At 43.6% G+C, this 18,825-nt stretch overlaps 5 protein-coding genes across 5 annotated transcripts; 1 reads left to right on the top strand and 4 right to left on the bottom strand.

The window, feature by feature from the left end:
* Positions 1-880: 880 nt before the first annotated feature.
* Positions 881-2,911, bottom strand: PADG_07620 (uncharacterized protein; the record flags this gene model as incomplete). Its single annotated transcript, XM_010764679.1, has 2 exons — positions 881-1,109; positions 2,145-2,911. 2 exons carry the CDS (start codon positions 2,909-2,911, stop codon positions 881-883), a joined length of 996 nt encoding a protein of 331 aa, XP_010762981.1.
* Positions 2,912-6,480: 3,569 nt separating this feature from the next.
* Positions 6,481-6,810, bottom strand: PADG_07619 (uncharacterized protein; the record flags this gene model as incomplete). The annotated part of the gene is made up of 1 exon (XM_010764678.1): positions 6,481-6,810. One exon carries the CDS (start codon positions 6,808-6,810, stop codon positions 6,481-6,483), a length of 330 nt encoding a protein of 109 aa, XP_010762980.1.
* Positions 6,811-8,032: 1,222 nt separating this feature from the next.
* On the bottom strand, positions 8,033-9,722 carry PADG_07618 (uncharacterized protein; the record flags this gene model as incomplete). Its single annotated transcript, XM_010764677.1, has 4 exons — positions 8,033-8,177; positions 8,258-8,697; positions 8,795-9,188; positions 9,274-9,722. The coding sequence occupies 4 exons, from the start codon at positions 9,720-9,722 to the stop codon at positions 8,033-8,035; spliced, it is 1,428 nt and encodes a 475-aa protein (XP_010762979.1).
* Positions 9,723-11,251: 1,529 nt separating this feature from the next.
* Positions 11,252-11,958, bottom strand: PADG_07617 (uncharacterized protein; the record flags this gene model as incomplete). The annotated part of the gene is made up of 2 exons (XM_010764676.1): positions 11,252-11,401; positions 11,845-11,958. 2 exons carry the CDS (start codon positions 11,956-11,958, stop codon positions 11,252-11,254), a joined length of 264 nt encoding a protein of 87 aa, XP_010762978.1.
* Positions 11,959-13,686: 1,728 nt separating this feature from the next.
* On the top strand, positions 13,687-14,139 carry PADG_07616 (uncharacterized protein; the record flags this gene model as incomplete). The annotated part of the gene is made up of 1 exon (XM_010764675.1): positions 13,687-14,139. The coding sequence occupies one exon, from the start codon at positions 13,687-13,689 to the stop codon at positions 14,137-14,139; it is 453 nt and encodes a 150-aa protein (XP_010762977.1).
* Between the last annotated feature and the right edge of the window lie 4,686 nt (positions 14,140-18,825).

The following is an 18,825-nucleotide window of genomic DNA, read 5'->3' as shown; positions in this document are numbered from 1 at the left end:
CAACTATATTACACTTGCTGCAGCGTGGTGGAGCTCCCTTTCTAGGCGGCTGGTTCGAATCTTCTACTACCCTCCTGTACGGCTTGATCAATTGCTTGAGCTCTATAGAGCTCCATGCTGAGCTATAAATGTATGAGCTTGGCTCCTTTTGGCGCTTTTTCTTCTCAACTGCAGCTCTCAGCTCGTTGTTTTCTTTTGCTAAGGATAGAAAAATCCTTCTTATCAATATGATTGATCTCTAATCTCATGTAATCCTCAACCCTTTGTCTGAACGCTCATTTTAAAGGGCCTAAAGCAGCTCACATCTAGTGGCTGCAGGAGATGAGATGAATGAGCTGGCATATAGAGAGGTATAATAGACTTCTCTGTGAAGTACTGATCAAATTCAGGCGTGCTGTGACTGCTATGTCCATCCATAATCAATAGCTTATATCTGCTAATCGTACGGGCTCTGGTGTGCTTCTCAAAGATCTCCTCAAGCCTGATTATACCCAGCTTATCGGTGGTCCAGCCATTTTCACTAAACCCAATCATCCAGCCGGCTGGCAGTTCTTTATACCACGAGGCTTGATGATTCATAGCCTTTAGTATTTTCATTGCAGGCAGCATCCAGCCAGTTGAGTTGACTCCCTCTATAACACATTCTCAATTTTCTGGCTGCAAAAGCACCAGCCTGCCACGTTTCTCAGACCCAGTCACCACCTTGGCTGTTGATATTACCCCCATTTGAAAGCCAGTCTCATCAAAGTTGTAGATATCCTCATGTTCAATGCCAATATCTCTCTATCATATTCTTCACCCGTTGACACCACTCTCGTGCGATCTTAGGATCTTCGCATAAAGCTCACTCGTAGTTGTATTTGCCTGCGAATCTACTCTTTTAGTTCCTTATATGACGTGTAATGAATCTTCGAACCCATTTTTCTCCCACAGCAGATTCAACTCGGGTAGAAAGTAGTAAATCCGCCATGTTTCGTACGATTTCGACTCGGGAAGGCTGACCTCTCTCATCCATGGAGATTATCCATTGAACTAGAGAATCTTCTTCCGTAGAGGTCAGCTTTTGACAGTTTGCTTGAACATTCGCGCGAGAAGCTCGACCGGCTAGTCTATAGACTAGAGTGGAATAAGGAACATTAAATGATTTAGCAGCAGAATATTTGGATGAGATTTGCCCGGTTTTATAGGCATTAATAGCTAATAAGAGCCTTCCTTCTTGATTAGAAGCTTGATCTTTTGATTTGGGGGGGGGGGGGGGGGGCATATTGAATGATTTGATGAATGTGAGTGATGGAAGCTATCCGCTCGGTGGTCTTATCTGCTCGGTGATTGGATTACGTTACGTGGTTTGTTTGGTTGGTGAGTTTACCTGTTTGGCGTATAGTTTGCTTTTTCTCGGAGAAATAAGTTTAGTTGGACGACAGCATGGACTTGAAGATGGAGAAAACTGAAATGCATTTGGCGGGGTAATTAGTGTAAAAGTGGTTCAAAGGGGTATGTATATAAAAAATGAATTGGACTAGAAGAGATAAGATCAGGGGGTGATTCATCATCTTTTGCACTCGAGTGGAACAAAAGGCAGGGGGGGTATTAGGGAGGATGATAGAAAGTGCAGAAGAAGCAAGTAAAAGGACGGCCAATCTAAGGAATGGAAACGGAGTGAGACGAAATTATGGAATGGTTTGAAACAGTTGATTGAATTTGGAAAGGGTTCGATCAATCGCAAGTTTTGGGATAAGGGACAGGAAAGACGCATTCTGTTTCCGTGATTACATGGCATTGTAAAAAGGAAAGGTATAGCAAGGAGGGAAAATAAATAGTTTTAAATAAAAAAAAAAAAAAAAAAAAACACAGCAAATCCCCTTTTCGCTATTGGTATCAATAAATAAAAAGGATGCAATTCATTAATATCCCATGACAGCAAAAACTAGAGAAAAGAACATGTATCTTCCCCACCGCCCCACCTCCGATGTTTCCGAATCAAATAAAAAGTAACGAAACCATTCCATTGTTTTTCTGCGTTTAAGTTTTTGGTTGGATTCAAAGTTAAAAGCCATACCATCTCTAAAGTAACCCCAGTGCACTATTTACGACAAAACACACTTAGAAAACGAAATCAAAACCCCCATTCATAAGAAGTTTACAAGGCGAACATGACAACCGCAGCAGCAACGAGGCCGCCAATGGCGACGCCGTTGCGGCCAGCAGCACCATCAAATGGAGGGGGAGTTGTTGGCTTGGGGCTAGCGCTGTAAGTTGGCTGAACGGTTGGCTGGACGGTGGCAGGACCAGTTCCGCTGGGGGTAACAGGGGTCTTGGTTGGTGGACAGGCGGAGACGGTGCTTGCGCAGACGGTGATGGTGGCGGTGGAGATGGGGACCAAGGTGTAGCTGCTGCTACTGCTGCTGCTGCTGCTGCCGCCAGTTGGGTAGTCAGATGGCTTAGCAGTTGGATACTTGTCGGTAGGTTTAGCAGTTGGGTACTTGTCGGTTGGCTCAGCGGTAGGATATTTGTCCGAAGGTTCGGGAACATACTTGTCGTTCTTGATGCCGAATTGGGTGGAGTATTGATACTGGCCAGTTCCCTCGACGACGATCTGGATACCGTAGCCGGACTCTTCGCCCACGAGCGAGGTGGGGGGAGTCCATATGTAGGTGCCGGTGTTGGTGACGGAATCGGCAATGGTGGCCAGGTATTTCACGTTGTTGCTGGGGCCGCGCAGGAGGAGGAGGGAAACCTTTCCTGGGGTGGAGGGTTGCCAGGTGATGGTGTATGGCTGGCCGACGGGTACGAGTTCAAGCAACCCGGGGCGACTGATTGGGTTCCCGCTGGGGGGTTTTGAGGTGTCAGGGGGAGTGTAAGCAGCGGCAATAGCAGCAAAAGCCGCAACGATACAGGCGGAAAACTTCATTGTAGCGGTTTGTTGTTTCAATCGGGGATCGATTGTTTGATTAATTAGGGATATTCACGATATCAGATATAGAAGGATTTGGAGGGAGGCTCAGAAGTAAAAAGAGCAGTTGAGGGAAGTAGATATTAGCTTTTGCGACAAAAGAGTGACTGGAGCCTTAAAAGTAAGACTCTGGAGATCAAAAAGTGAGAGGCTGCAGCGAAAGAAGATGCGCGAGAGGTGACTGACGACGAAAGAAAGAAGAGAAGAGAGATGAAAAAAGCAGAAAAAAAGCGGACGAGGCAGCAATAGAAAAGGCGCAGGACATCACAGCAATAGAACTAAACAAGCGCTGGTTGCTGTGGTGCCAACCAGGGCTAAGATCAGAGAAGAGCCTGGCATCCCAGGGGCCAGCCCCCGGCATTTCCCCAGTGTTGGTTCCGTGGCATTTTGCCAGGTGTTTCCCAGGTGTTTTCCAGGTGTTTCCCAGGTGTTTCCGGGAGATTACAGCGGTATTTTGATAGTGAACTGCTGATACACGTTCGAACATATATTACCGCCGCCAGATTAGATCATACCACAGCTGCAGCTAGACCCATTTTAGGCATAGCCCTTCGAATAAGACTATGCAGCTAGCCCCAAATAGGCTAGCCCATCGTTTCTAACCGAAATTGCAGGCTTTGGCGTGTGCTGACAACGTCCAATCAGCACGAAGCTCTGCTCAAAGAATCCGTTGAGAGTTTCTTGTCCCTCCCGCAGACACAAAGGCCCCAGTTTCTCCTCTCCTCCCTCTCTCGAGAAAGTCCATGGGGGGCTACCTACCGTTGTACGCAGTGCAACAACGGTGAATTTTTGACACCTTGAGAGGGGACCAATCACACACTTCCTAGGAGGGGATCCAAGCGGTAACTTTCCATCCCCCCTGCACCCAATTAAAGGCCCTGACAACGCGAAGGAACCTCATGTAATAATTAAATTCGTCCCGTGACGCCATGGAAGGCAGCTCTGCCTTGTCTGCCAATCAACCATCTAATCCATGTAATTAGCCCATTTCCACCTCAATACATCCTCGTATCTTCCAGCTTTTCCGAGGTTAGAAGTAAGTCAGTGAGGGTTCAGCCTGGAAGGTAAATTCAATATGGAGAAATGGAGCGAATGGATGGTGGAGAGCATCTCAAGGGGAGAATGATGATTCCTTTCTCAAGAAGAAGCTGAGCCGATAAACTTCTCCAAAGGAACTCAGAGATCTAGAGGCTGTTAGAGGCTGTTGCTAGATGTGCTTATTATTGCCAGATGGGACGCGGGCCGCGCTAGATCTGGATGGGGCAAAGTGGGTGGAGGGGGAGGGGGTAAATGTCTCAATTGAAATCTTACTCCCAAGGCTAAAGTAGCTCCATACTCTATCGTAAGCGACCGCCACACCTGTATCAGAGGAATGGCATCAATGGCATTAATATTAGCAGTTGTTGATGACAGCAATTTTGCAGCGCCATAGTGCATGCATGGATTCACACCCTTGGATGTGTCATAAGAGCGTGTGTACCGTGCATACAGTGCTATGCACCTGATTCGTTTTCAATTTGATGCTCATCTCCTAAGATAATAAAAGCCGCAACTGGCGCTTTTTTATAAAAAAAGAAAAGAAAAGCATATGAAATGAAATGAAATGGGAGAATTTCGTTTGCTACTTACTTAAATGACCCTTTATCTCCCCAATCCTTGGTTGTAGTTATGGATGAAATGAGAGTGTACTCCATAGGCGCCGTGCAACCGCATCCATTTCTTCGCCACGTCAAGGGAATAAAGCTCTGCATAGATGCGGGAAGCAACCCTTGCGGAAAAGTGCAATTCAAATTCGAACAGGCACAGGAGTGAGGTTTTGCACGGGGTTACAGTTGAACGTGGTTTTAAAAAAACGTTAAAATGTGATATAGGTTGGGCCCACTTTTTTAAAAGCCATTATTAGTCGAAAAGAAACACAACACGGAGTATTACTACATCTCTATTTAACCTCAACCACCCTCAACTCCAGGGTGGATTAGGGGTTAGGTTAGGGTTAGTTAAGAGTAAGAGCCTGAGATGTATGATCAAATCACTACCGTCAAGAGCATAGAGAGATATGTGTGTGAGAATATGTGTGAGAGATGACAAGTGGTATGTAGTTTTAATGGGGGGATGGATTGTCGGTCTGCATGTTTATCTAAAACCACGCGCGGAATGTTTTTCCGGCCGACTTTTAAACCACATTCACTACCAGCACACAAAATACACAGAGCCCTCATGCATCAATGATTCTGGTGACGGTGCTATATTATTTATATTGTTTGGCTGGGCGTAATTTATTATTGGTTTAATTCACTTTCAGAGAGTACTTGGACTTTTTAAGCCGCTTCAGAAGGATTTCGCCTGGCCCTGGGTTCGGGGAAACCCCTTTCTGTGACTTTGATGTATTGTTGAGGATATCATGGTGGGAACTCTCGGGGAAATCTCTGGGCATAGTTAGCCATATCTTTTTTGGCAATGACCCTTGAGAGCATTGTGGGGAGAATTTCAAATTATCCTACCAGGTAATGATTGATTCCCCAAATGTGAAATGTGTTTTGCCGGGTGGATGTGGCGCCATCAAATGGGCACCAGGGCAGCCCAAATACAGATATCGGTATTGATAGGTTACGGCTTACTGGTATCGTCAATCTTACCATGCTTCTTTGTCTTGTGCCAGCAACGGTGATAACTAACTATCCCTAACAATTTGCTCCCATGCCGAGTTGGCTGAATCCGACAAATCTGTGGGCGGATGAGCCTGCGACGACTTTTAATTTATTTTTTTCTTTTTTCTTTTTCCTTTTTTTTTTCTTTTTTCTTTTTTTCTTTTTTTTTTTCTTCTTGTTTCTTTTCGTCTTCTCTCTCTCTTTCTTGCATCTTTCTCGCATTGGACTCCACCTTCGCTTCGGGGAAGTTTGTTGGGCATTGCGGCTTGCACGTTGCGGGCAGCATGAGTGGGTGGACAGAATGGCGGCGGCCTCTCGTTGGTTTTGAAATGCCAGCGGCGACACATGGATGGGTAGGGCTCGTGAGGAAAAATAGGCGTTTCTTAGCTGGATTGCTGGCGGGCAGATATATATTGCATGAGAGACTGAAGCGGAAAAATTACGCCATATGTTTTGTCGAAAAGAAGCTGGACATCCGTCTTTTCAGCCGGCCAATGGAGGGGTCAAGGTTGACTTTCCTTGCTCGTCAAATGGCAGTGTGAAACTGGAGAACCAATTGGTCCTGGGAGGTATCAACAAATGTTTCTACAGCTCTGAGAGCTTTCTTGTTCGTTGTATCAGTCACAACCAGATTTGCCACGCGAGCAGCTTTCACTTAACTACCGTGAACAGACAATCTGGACCTCGAGATTAGAATGCCATCAGGTCGGTGACATTATCGGGAAAGCATACTCAGGGTGACCAGTAAGAGGCCATATCTGGGTTTCGACCTTCCTGCAACACCTGAAGGGAGGTTCTCAATTCATGCAAGTTCGGCTGACCGAGCATGAACTATGCACATATATCTGCTGTTGGAGCATGAGTATAACCCTGGATTGGTCAAATCTGCTTGCAGCCACACTGGAGGAGAAACGTGCGCTTCGCTAAAGAGACCAATGATACTCCGTATTCAATGCCTGTTTGCATGGTTGTTTCTCCATCGATGCCAGCTTCTTCGTTTTCTTCAAAATATGGACCTTTGAGCGAGGGGTTCTCTTGCCTTTTGACACGTACCTGAGCTTGTTGGTGATAACCAGTTGACAGCTGAAAGTTCAGCCATTCCCAGTCACAGAAAATCGCAGCTCCCCAGAAGAAAAGGGATATCCCCCATTTTTGAACATCGATGTTGGTGGGAATCTCCGCGGCATGCATCAACCGACCTAGATGCATTATGTATGCAACTTAACAATCTGCTCAAATTTTATCCCTTTTGTTCTCAACTTCATTTATTTCATTTCAAACATGTTTCTTTCAAATCGCAATTTGCTATTCCCGCCTTTGATGCAGGTTTATGGATGCTTTGCTCTTCATAGTTCATCTTGTATTTGGATGTTTCCCTGTACAACACGCCTGCAAGTGTGTTCTTATGCGCACAAGTAACAGGAGTTTGGACCATTTCATTTCATTTTATCTCGTACATTTTCTGTGGGGAACTTCCAATTCTTGACGCGTCTCGAACAGAGCGCCTGTCGTGATTGATCAAATTCGTTCTTCAGAGCATTCTCTGACTATCTTTGTCAAAAAAAAAATCCTTGATCCGGTATCTTGCTACCAGTCACCGTCTACGACTTGATGCTCATGAACAATATCGGAAGGGCGGGCAATCTCCTGCGTCAGACTTTCGCCTTTGGAATTCAAGGCTGGATGATCAGTGCCAATGATAGGGGTCTGAGAAAATTCCGAACTTCACCCCCATCTGCCAATCGCCAGGCGCAATTTTTCCATCTTCGAATGCATTTTCCTATGGCATCATCAAGCCCTGCGGGACAGGTATAAGTAAATCTTGTAATCGGCCTGTACTATGTATGGTTCGCCATGTTGTCACAGTATGTTTTATATGATTATAATTTTTTTTTTTTTTTTCAGAAGAAATATCCTCACCATTCACCGTGTGTCGTTGGACGTGAGCCTAACCATGATGACCCTCTCTTCGAGGATATACTCAGTGTTACCTATAAGGCGAATGTCTTCTGTGCAAGATAACGCATCCACGCCTCTTGAATTTGTCCATTAACCCAAATTTCAATATTTTGTCATTCCGCAAGAGGATGACTGTTGGGATGGGGATGAGGGTGACAAGAAGAAGATCTGGTGTATTTTATGTCTTCCCGGGAGGTACATGGCCCTAATGGTGGTAAGGACGCTGGGTTGGTAGTTGCGTGGTGACAGCATTTATATATACCCGCCTTGTTGAAAAGCGGCACTCTCTCCTCTGGTACTAGAATTCCTCTTCTTAACAAGTGATCAGGAGTATTTTGGTACAACTAGATTCGCACGCGCTCAATCTCTCTTCTCATATACGACATGAAAATAAATAGCCTCGTCGTTAATTCGTTTATGTAGAAAATACCCATGAACTTGGTAGTAATACATCACGCTTTCGTCTTCCCTTTTAATCGACCCACGTAACAGATTTGGTAGTCAGGAACTCATGAAATCCAATCGCGCCACCAAAACGGCCAAAGCCGCTGCTCTTTACACCACCGTGGGGGAGACTGGGTTCGTCGTGGATGGTCATAGAATTTATATGCACGCCCCTAGTTACCAAGAAGGGAGAGCGGCGATGAGCAACAGACTGGTGATGGATGTGAAAGCAAATGCAAAGAGAAACACTCACCCAGATTCCAACTGTCTCGCAATCCGTAAGCCCCTTCCCAAATTCTCCGTAAACACGGACGCAGTAAGTCCATATTCAGTATCATTCGCGAGTTGAATAGCTTCCTCGTCTGTGTCGACAACGAAGAGTGATACGGTAGGCCCGAACGACTCAGTCTTATAGATATCCATGTCTGGGGTTATATTCTCGAGCATGACAGAGCGCATCCTCGTGTTTGAGATTTCTTCACTGCTGATCTCATCACCCAAAACAATATTGGCACCTTTGGCCACAGCGTTCGAGACAAGGTTCCTGTTTTTGGTGACACCTGCGGAGTTGACGAGGATTTGTGCTGCCTGGAAGTTGCTCGCAGCCATAGCTTCGCGGAGGTAGTTGCGGAAGTCATCGAAGATGGGTCGTTGGACGATTATGCGCTCGGTGGCCATGCAGATTTGGCCGCCCTGTAGATTTCAACTTTTGTTAGTCGTCGTTTCCAAACCTCGAGATGTAGCTAGCTAACTCTTTTCTCCTAGAAGTGGAGTGGGTTGGAACCCGTACGTGCAAAAATGCGGCCAAGATGCAAGCATCCGCCGCCTTCTTCAGATCCGCATCATCCAACACAATTGTGCTCGCTTTTCCTCCGAGTTCGAGCAGCACTGGTTTGATATATTTCCCAGCAGTGGCAGCAACGATGCTTCCAACGTGTGTGCTGCCGGTGAAGTTCACCTTTCGGACAGCTGGATGTGCGATCAATGCTGTCGTGACATCGGCTGCATCTGCTGGCCGATGATAGAGAATATTAAGACAACCAGGTGGAAGCCCAGCTTCACGAAAGACGTCCCAAAGAGCCCAAAAGCATTTCGGGGACAGTTCGGAACCTTTAAGCACCACGGTGTTACCGACTGCTAGAGGTAGAATGATCGCCCGCAGACCCAAGAGAAGCATCGCATTCCTACAAAAAACAAGTATTAACAAATACAATTGCATCGAAAGGATATATAACTGGACGTAGAGAGAATAGAAATTAATGAGGATACCATGGAGTAATGCTGAGAATAACCCCATATGGCTCTTTATACACTATGCCGCTCTGGCCTTCTTCCTTCAGGATTGGCACCGTACCAGCCTCTATGGTGGTGGCCCTTGATGCTACATCCTTCAGCAGATCGAATCCGATCCCGTAGTTGATTTCACCGAAGAAACGAGTGGATCCAGTCTCTTCTTGCGCATATCCTATCAGCTCTTCTTTGCGTCGTTCGTATATCCCGACGACTCGTAACAGGAGATCTCGACGAGCTGTGGGTTTAACCTTCGACCAGGTCTTAAACGCCACCTTCGCAGACTCAACCGCACGAACAGCATCTGCAACGGAAGCAGCGCTGGATTTGTGAACCACTTCCCCAGTGCTTGGGCTGATGACGTCAAAGGTGTCTGTTGTAATAATGGGTTTATTATCAAGAATGAGGGGGACTATGTCGCATGCCATTCTCGCGGTTTTCTCTTCGATGTATGTTGAGGAGGATTGTCGGTTGCTTCTCCGGTCTGGTTGTCCTCACAAGGTCCTTTTACTCATGGGATCTATGTCTATTTATTCACAAGTAAAATCAAGATTGACTGAAACATTGGGCCGTATCAAAACCACGTTAAGAAAATGAGGGGGTGCGGAATTTTCAACCGCTATCGCAGCGGCACAGAAATTGAGATCCCTGAAAAAGTGCCGACGTTGCAATCCGAGGAGTTTCTTAAAGCTGGTGAATATTCCGTAGTGTCAACTATTTTCCAAGATGTTGCCGACACTAATAGAACATGATGATATGATGGTGAGGGGTCAAGCTTGGACCTTGAGCTTTTTTCCGTTTCGGCTCGACCACTTTTGAAGTCAACGACGTCCTATCTCGAACTGATCCGGGGATTTTGGAGTGGCAGCCAAACATGGCGGGGACCGAACGAGCATGCTGATCCACGGATAGTCATCCACGGATAGATGGGTCAGTCCGGCTGCCGAAATTTGCCCGCACAAGCTTTGGGTTGGCACATTCCATGGATGACTTTTAGCTTGGGTTTGAATGACCGCATCCAATGGTGATACCGCATCCAATGTCATATCAACCTGATAAGATTTTGTAGTCAGTTAGATCCGCAGAGCTATTATGTTTTTATAGCAGATTGGAGCTCATATTTTGGAACAAAGTGTCCGAGACAGAACAAAACCAAAAGCCAAAAAATGTTTCCACTGTCTAAGGAAGCAAAACCACCCTGTGAGTACAAAAAAGGAGGGTTGTTATTGTCGGACACTTCCATCACATGACCGGTTTTCCACCATAAGTCGTTCTCATAGCGTGCAAACTCTGCAATTAATAAAGCCTGCCATTCTGTCAGGTTATGAGACCCATTTTACGCTCAAACACAGCCAATTCAGGAGTTATTTGCCTTGTTGAAATCAGTGACTACTTGCTTCATTTGATCAATAGATAATCTTATTTATATATTACACTTTCTATTTGGCAGAGCCCTTCAATGTGTTCCTGAATCTTTAGCAACACACAAAGAAGATGAAATTCTATAGGTGTCACGGCTTCAATCTAGGTGCAGGTAAACGGGTGTTTGATTTGCCAACCAGGTAAGCTACATCAACAAAATACTAAGATGATTCCTAAAAGACGGGGGTCCGGGCAAGGCCTGCCTTATAAAGCCCTTAGCGCCTTACCCCATTCTTTAGCGCTGTTGCTATGCAGCTTCTGTGGGGTAATTGTGGGGTGGTTGCTATGCCGAAGTTCGGACGGAGCCTGTTGTAGTCTGCTCTGTCGGGTGGACTTATGAGGTCGGTTGGTTCTCTGGACGGATTCCGTTCTACGCCATCACATAGGATATTTTGGCTTACTAGCCACTCAAAAGACACATATTTTGATGAGATAATCCTCCAAGATTATAGAGGCCCTTCTAGAAGCCCTTATTGCATCAAACTTGCCCTCAATTCCTTGAATTCTACGGCAAGATGGCGGATCCAGTGAGATCTCACTCTATAACATGTTCACACTCCTGAATGTGGATAGACTCTGTCAGTTCTGTCACTTCAGGCTGATCTCTGACCTCCCAGGCACCACCCGGATCCTTGAGACTCTGGATCCCAATCCTGATCTTCCTACTATGTCTATGACTGTTAGGCTAGTCAGTATACACTTCTTTACTAAACTATTAGCTGCTACTCAGTCTGATGATGATTTTAGCCACCATTCTCTTAGCAGAATACAGCTAAAACTGGTAAAACAATAGAGAGAAACAAAGAGCTCTAGAACTAGAGTTTCAACTAGAACATCTTTGAGTGGCAGTCTGTACTGCTACTACTGTTAATTCCCCTATGACTCTACCTACTAGGGCCTGGAATGCTGAGATTGGTGCTGCATTTGAACATGTTCTTTATGACTCAGAAAGTGATGTTAGCAAAGCAATTTTCTCAATTCAAAAAAGACACAAAGTGTATCAATAAATCAAATATGCTCACTGATACTGTTAAATACTTGACATGAAAGTCTTTAATGAAATCTAGAGTTATAGATACTCAATGCTAGATTCTGATAAAGAAGGAGCAAATTTAGAGTCTAACTGACAACTCTCGATGAACACTCTTCTAAGAGGCTATAAATTGGTAAGTCTACTTCTTTCTGTTCAACTCTCTCAGTTCCTTCATCAAATCTTACATCATCAAGATTGATAAGATTCATATTGGTTGCTCACTTTGATATATAATTAAGAAGAAATATTCAGTTTTAAAAATATAACTTTAATGAGAAGCTTATTTAATATTTGTAATACTTGTTAATTATAAATATGTAATATACATCTTTTCTTTGACAAATTCCATACAACCTCTGATGATTTGAAGATACTCAAAGTTTTTTTCTTTAAGAACTTGATATTTAATATTTTTTACTCAGCTCTATCAATTACTTGAAGAAACTATATTCAAAAGAAGATTGAAAAATTTTAGATTTCTAAATTCACAGCTATAATACTGAATATGATTTTAATTAGAAAAGAAATTCAATCTTAAATTAACTTTTTAAAGAATAAAAAAATAAAGATATTATCTTTTACTTAGATTAATGCTGTTAATCTGTCTCATTTCAACAGTAAGTCTGATGCTCACTGTGACTGTGATTATGAGAATTGATCTATCTATTTTGAATGCAAAATCTCTCATCATACAATCTGCTGGCTAGCTTATATAAACAAAATGTGAGAACACTTGACATGAATGAATCAAGTGCCAAACGAAAGCATGTGAAGCACTATAATTAATATTGTAAAAGAGTATGAATATAGACACTGTGAGCACTATACAGGGAAGAGAATAGTGATGGATGAAAATATAGATATAGAATTGAATAATAGCTAATCACTGAATCTCTTGAAGAAATTCAGAGATTCAGTGTTTATATATATGAATGAGTAGCAACAGGTTTCATCTCTAATCTTCCATGAAATGGGGAATTGGTGACGTAGTGCTGATTTTTCCTTCCAGGAAGCGCTGATTCTAAGTGCTGATTTTTGAAAAGTGCTGATTCTAAGATGCTGATTCTTGAGAGAAGAAAAAGTGCTGATTCTTCATACAGTGCTTTAGTAAGCAGTGTGAGGACAGGAGCTAGTAACTATAAGAGTCTTGGCATCACACAAGATCTCTGAGAACTGGCAAAAAGAGAATGTCAATAAGATAAAGTATTTTAATAAGAAAAAAATTGGAGATAAAAACAATACTAAGTGTTACGGCGCAGTTGCTGGTAATATTGGATAAGGTTGATCCGTTCCGACCCTAACTATATTCGGTTGCTTAGGTTGATCCGCTCCGATCTCCATCCACCTTATATTATTCGGCTGCTCGTCTCATTCCCACATTCTAATCCTCAGTTTAGTATTCTTGTCGCAGCTACCTAGTTCGATAGATGAATTGAGCTTTTGTCTTGTATATCATCATGCCTCTAGTTGAGCCATGACACATAATACTAAACTCCTCTTTCTCAAAAAGCCCTGGAGATTGAGTAGGCAGGCCCTATGTTCACATCTATGTCTATGTGAGCTTCTCAGTGGTTGCGACCGTGCTGAGTGCTCAAAACCCTTATGTCCATGTCCATGTCCATATCTACGTCTACGTCCATGTCTATGTGAGCTCCTCAGTGGTTGTGACCGTGCTGAGTGCTCAAAAACCTGTGTTTATTTTCTTCTTCTTTACTATCCTTCTCTTCATCATGGAAGCTTCTCTTGCTGCTCTTCACCAGGAAATTGGGGTGCTATCCAGGAAGCCTCACACTCAATCCCGTCCGAAGCCCCCACTGCCAGACCACAAACAAATCCCTGGCAGCCTATATTGCTAAGTTAAATGCACTCTCTATGAGGCCGGAGCCCAGGAGTGGCCAGATTCATCAAAGATCTCTCAATTCCGCCAGGGTCTCAGCATGTCAATCCGCAACCGTCTAGCTCAGCAGTTAAACCTACCTCAGACCTACAAGGAATTCCTGCGCGTTGTCCAGCAATTAGCTTTCAATTCCTCCTATTCATCCTTGCCACATGCTTCTCAGCAGATTGATCGCCCAGCTCGCCATGATCGCCCTGAATCTATGGACCTGAACCAGATTAATGCTTTCAACTTTTCACATGATTCTCCACCGCGCGCCCCATCAATTTCATCTTCTCAACGGGAGAAATACCGTCAAGAAGGCTGTTGTGTACGATGTGGATCTAATGATCATTGGGTTGAAAACTGTCATTTCCGTCCACATTCTCCTAAGCCCTATCGCCGTCAAACTGCCAAACGAATCCCAGCTCCTAATCAAGGATCTGATGACGACGACTCGGATGTTAGTGAGATATGGAAGGAAACATATAAGAATCTGGTGAATGATAGCTAAGGCGATCAATCTGCTAATAAGCTTGGTGGATTTTATTTTACTCTTTTCTTGTACCTAGCACAGCTGCTTGAGGGCAAGCACTCTTTTTAAACCGGGGGGTAATGTTACGGCGCAGTCGCTGGTAATATGGGATAAGGTTGATCCGTTCCGACCCCAACCATATTTGGTTGCTTAGGTTGATCCGCTCCGATCCCCAACCACCTTATATAAAATATTCGGCTGCTCGTTCATTCCACATTCTAATCCCCAGTTTAGTTATTCTCATCGCAGCTGCCTAGTTAGATAGATGAGTTGAGCTTTTGTCTTGTTACCATCATGCCTCTAGTTGAGCCATGACAATAAGAGCAAGACAGCTGACAATTCTACTGTCAAATCTACTGTCAGATAATGACAACTTCTTTCAAACTGCAAGTCTTGCAGAGATCATCACAATTTCTGCATGCTTCATGAAATCTCACATTAAAAGTTTAATAATATGAAATAGTGATGCTAAATGTCATATTGCTTATGATACAACACACTTCACTGCAATTTATTCAATTAATGATTCTGCAGTACAAGTTGTCAACAAGACTATTGTCACGGCTTCAATCTAGGCGCAGGTAAACAGGTGTTTGATTGCCAATCAGATAAGCTACTTCAACGAAATACTAAGATAGTTCCTAAAAGACGGGTCCGGGGAAGCTCTGTTTATATAACCCTAGCGCCTTACCCCTTTCCTTAGCGCGGTTGCTAGGTCGTTGCTAGGCAGTTTCTGTGGGGTAATCGTTCGCCGGTTATTTGTTTACGGGGTAATTGCGGGGTGGTTGCTATGCCGTTGTTAGGCAGTTGCAATTTCTGTACAGAGCCCGTTCTACGCCATCACAACTATACTCAAAATTCAGAGAATTGGCCCTGCATCAATTTCTGTAGAGAATAGACTAATGAATTCAGTCATATCTATTATGTTTCAGAACTATCAGCAAATTTAATTTCAGCTGACTTATTGAAACAACAAGACTATTCTTACTATAACATACATTTAGATGCAGAAAACTATTTTGAACTTTTTTTTCTGATGATATAGATATCTTCTATGCCAATCTATGTGATGGCGTAGAACGGGCTCCGTCCTAGCAACGGCATAACAACCACCCCACAATTACTCCACAGAAACTGCCTAGCAACGACCTAGCAACCGCGCTAAGGAAAGGGGTAAGGCGCTAGGGTTATATAAACAGAGCCTTCGCCGGACCCGTCTTTTAGGAACCATCTTAGTATTTCGTTGAAGTAGCTTATCTGATTGGCAATCAAACACCTGTTTACCTGCGCCTAGATTGAAGCCGTGACAATCTATTCTGACAAAATATATATACACTTTCAGATAGTTCTTCATTTCATGATGATATCATGAATGATCTCTTTCTTGAAGATGTTGCTTATCTGACTATCTTTAAATCTAAAGCTGTCTTCACTGAATATGGCTCTAATGTGATATTCTTGAGTTCATTTAGCAAGAATGAAGTGAAATAACTTATTAACTCAAAAGATTCAGATACTGATATCTTTGTGATATTTTCATTCACTGACTTATTGATTATTATATTTAAACAGCTCTCAATTAATGAATAATATTGCTATCTAAGTCACATTGAGTGTGATGTCAAGACCTCTTATAACTAGCTTCTTGTCCTCACTCTGCTTACTAAAGCACCTCATGAAGGATCAGCACACTTTAGGATCAGCACTTCAGGATCAGCACTTTAGAATCAACACTCTCAAAAATCAACACTTAGAATCAGCACTTCCTAGAAGATAAGATCAACACTACATCACCAATTCCCCATTTCATGGAAGATTAGGGATGAAACCTGTTGCTACTCATTCATGTATATAAACACCTTGAATCCCCGAATTCCTTCAAGTAATTCAGTGGTTAGCTACTATTCAATCCCATACCTACATTTTCATCCATTGCTATCCTCTTCCTTCCATAGCGCTCGCAGAGCCTATATTCCTACCCTCTTATGATATTAGAAATAGTGCTTCTCACGCTTCCTTCTGACACTTAGTTCAGCCACGTCAAGTGTCCTTACACTACCACTGACACTGACTATATAATTTGACTGGTGACTCTGTTACCTGAAGAAAGCTGTAAACAGACAGATGTTTCAAGATCCTCTACAGAAGCTGAGTATATCTCATCTTCAGAGGCTGTCTATGAGCTAGTTCATATCTGAGAGCTTCTTGCTGATGCTGGGTTTCTGCTCTTCCAGCTTAATGAACTAGACACTAATGATGAAGCACCAGTTAATCCTCTCATATCTACTATCCATATCAACAACAAGTCTGCAATAGAACTCTACTTTAGTGAAGCTATATGACACTGCTCCAAGCATGTGAAGGTTCACTTTCACTCTCTTTGAGATCTTGTTCACAAGAATGAGATTGTTCTACAATACATGCCATCTGCAGATAATAACGTAGTCCGACACCTAACCGATCACGACACCTAACCGATCAAATTTTCATCCTTATTTGACAATTTTTTAAATTGAGCAACAACCACGAGAGATTTTATATAGAAATTATATAGATTAGATCCTTAGGTCTGTTGGCACTGCCTAATAGTGTGTCCGGGTGTATTACACTTGCTGCAGGTGGGAGGTCTTCGCTTTCTACCTTCCGGATTTGGATCCTCCATCCAAACCTCCGTACGTTCAGGAGGCTCCAGAGGCTTAGCCATCCTAGCTAGAGCTTCTTGAGCCGTAAGGATTCCTTCCTTAGCTATATAGAAACGTGATTTCTCTCTCTTACGCTTCTGCTTAGCATTGGCAGCTCTCAGCTCCATGACTTCCTTGGTCAGTAAAGCAACATTATGCATGGCCGTATGACATCCCTTCACTAGTTGATCAAGAGCCTGATTTGTAGGACTAGAGAGAATTTCCGTACGGCGTTTGATTCTGCTGCTCTGCCGCTCCAACTGAGTCACATTGCGAGGGGTCTTGGGGGTCCAGGAGGATTGAGATCCGTGAGATCCGTGAGCTGACCCCGGGGGGGTAGGAGTATGAAATTGAGTATGTAGGCGAGTAAGAACCTCATCTGGATTGTATGGCACTAGGCCTGTGGCTTTGAATCCGTTCTTTATAGTTATATCCTTCATAGCCTCCTGTCTAGCTGTTGTATAGCTGGCTAGAAAGTCCTCCTTGTCAATATAACTGATTCCTAGTCTCACGCTTTGTTCCACCCTCTTGCCGTACGCTCTCTTTAATGGTGAAAAGCAGCTCACATCTAGTGGCTGTAATAAATGAGAGGAGTGTGGAGGCATATATAATGATATAATGCCGTGATCCAGACAGAATTTATCAAATCTGGCCGTGGCATGACTGCCATGCCCATCCAACACAAGCAGTCTATATCTGCCCTTCGTACAAGCTTTAGTAGCTCCGTTAAAGACCTTCCGCAGCCAATCAAGGCTAAGAGCGTCCGTGGTCCATCCCTTCTCACTAACGCCAATTGTCCAATCCTTTGGCAGCTGCTTGTACCAGGAGGCTTGATGAAGCTTGCCCTTAAAGATAATCATAGGAGGTAGAGCCCAGCCCGTAGCGTTAACTGCCTCGATCACAGTTGCCCATTCTCTATTCCCTGGCTGTAAAAGAGATGGCCTGCCAGCTCTCTCAGCTCTAGTAACCACCCAGGATGTTGAAATAACCCCCATTGTAAAGCCAATCTCATCAAAGTTATAGATATCCTCTGAAGTAATTCCATACTTCTTTATCGTACGATCCATCAGGGTAAACCATTCGTATATGATCTTTGAATCCTCGCATTGAGCTCACTGATAGTCGTACTTGCGTGAGAACTTCGTCTTTAGTTCAGAATGCCGTTGTATAAATCTTTCTACCCATCTTCCTCCCACGGTAGTTGTAGTAGTGGATTCTCGCGCCTCAAGTAGTAGATTAGCCATTTCTCGTACGGTCGCGATCCGGGGAGGCTGTCCTCTCTCATCCATAGAGAGTATCCATTGAACTAGAGATTCCTCTTCAGTAGAGGTCAGCTTTCGATTTTTTAGTTGAGCATTCGTGTACGTGGTTCCACCGCGTAGTCTATCGTAAAGCGTAGTATAAGGAAGCTCGTACGTCTTAGCAGCAACGCGAATAGATGAAATTTGCTTAGTTTCATAATCTTTAATAGCTAATAAGAGCCTGGCTTCTTGATTAGAAGGTTCTTTGCTAGGTGTGGCTGTCATATTGAATGATTTAATAGAGTGGGTGATTGGGACGAAAATTTGATCGGTTAGGTGTCGTGATCGGTTAGGTGTCGGACTACGTTAATGGCAGATGATCTTACTAAGCCACTAGAAGTCACTAAAATCTCACGCTGGAAGGAGATTGTAAAGTTGAGAGGATGAATAGATTTCTTCTCTTTATCTTCATTTAACTGGTTTTTTCACTGTCTTGTTTTTCCAGTTGATTCTGTGCTTCTACTAGGCAGTACGCCTATTATATTATATAGTATCAAGTTCTACTATGGTGTCGTACACTTCCGTCACATGACCTGTTTTACACCATGTAATCAATAAAGCTTGCCATTCTGCCAGTTATTGGGTTGCACCTTGTTGATCAGCAGCATATTTGATTTCCTTCAAAACCGGAAGCATGGAAAAAAACCCTTGAACGCTGAACTTTTGCTATTAACTATTTGATT

Source organism: Paracoccidioides brasiliensis (assembly GCF_000150735.1).
Source record: "Paracoccidioides brasiliensis Pb18 unplaced genomic scaffold supercont2.12, whole genome shotgun sequence".
NCBI classification, from domain to species: domain Eukaryota; kingdom Fungi; phylum Ascomycota; class Eurotiomycetes; order Onygenales; family Ajellomycetaceae; genus Paracoccidioides; species Paracoccidioides brasiliensis.
The sequence above is the reverse complement of the archived record's forward strand: the minus strand, read 5'-3'. Positions and strand labels throughout refer to the sequence as shown.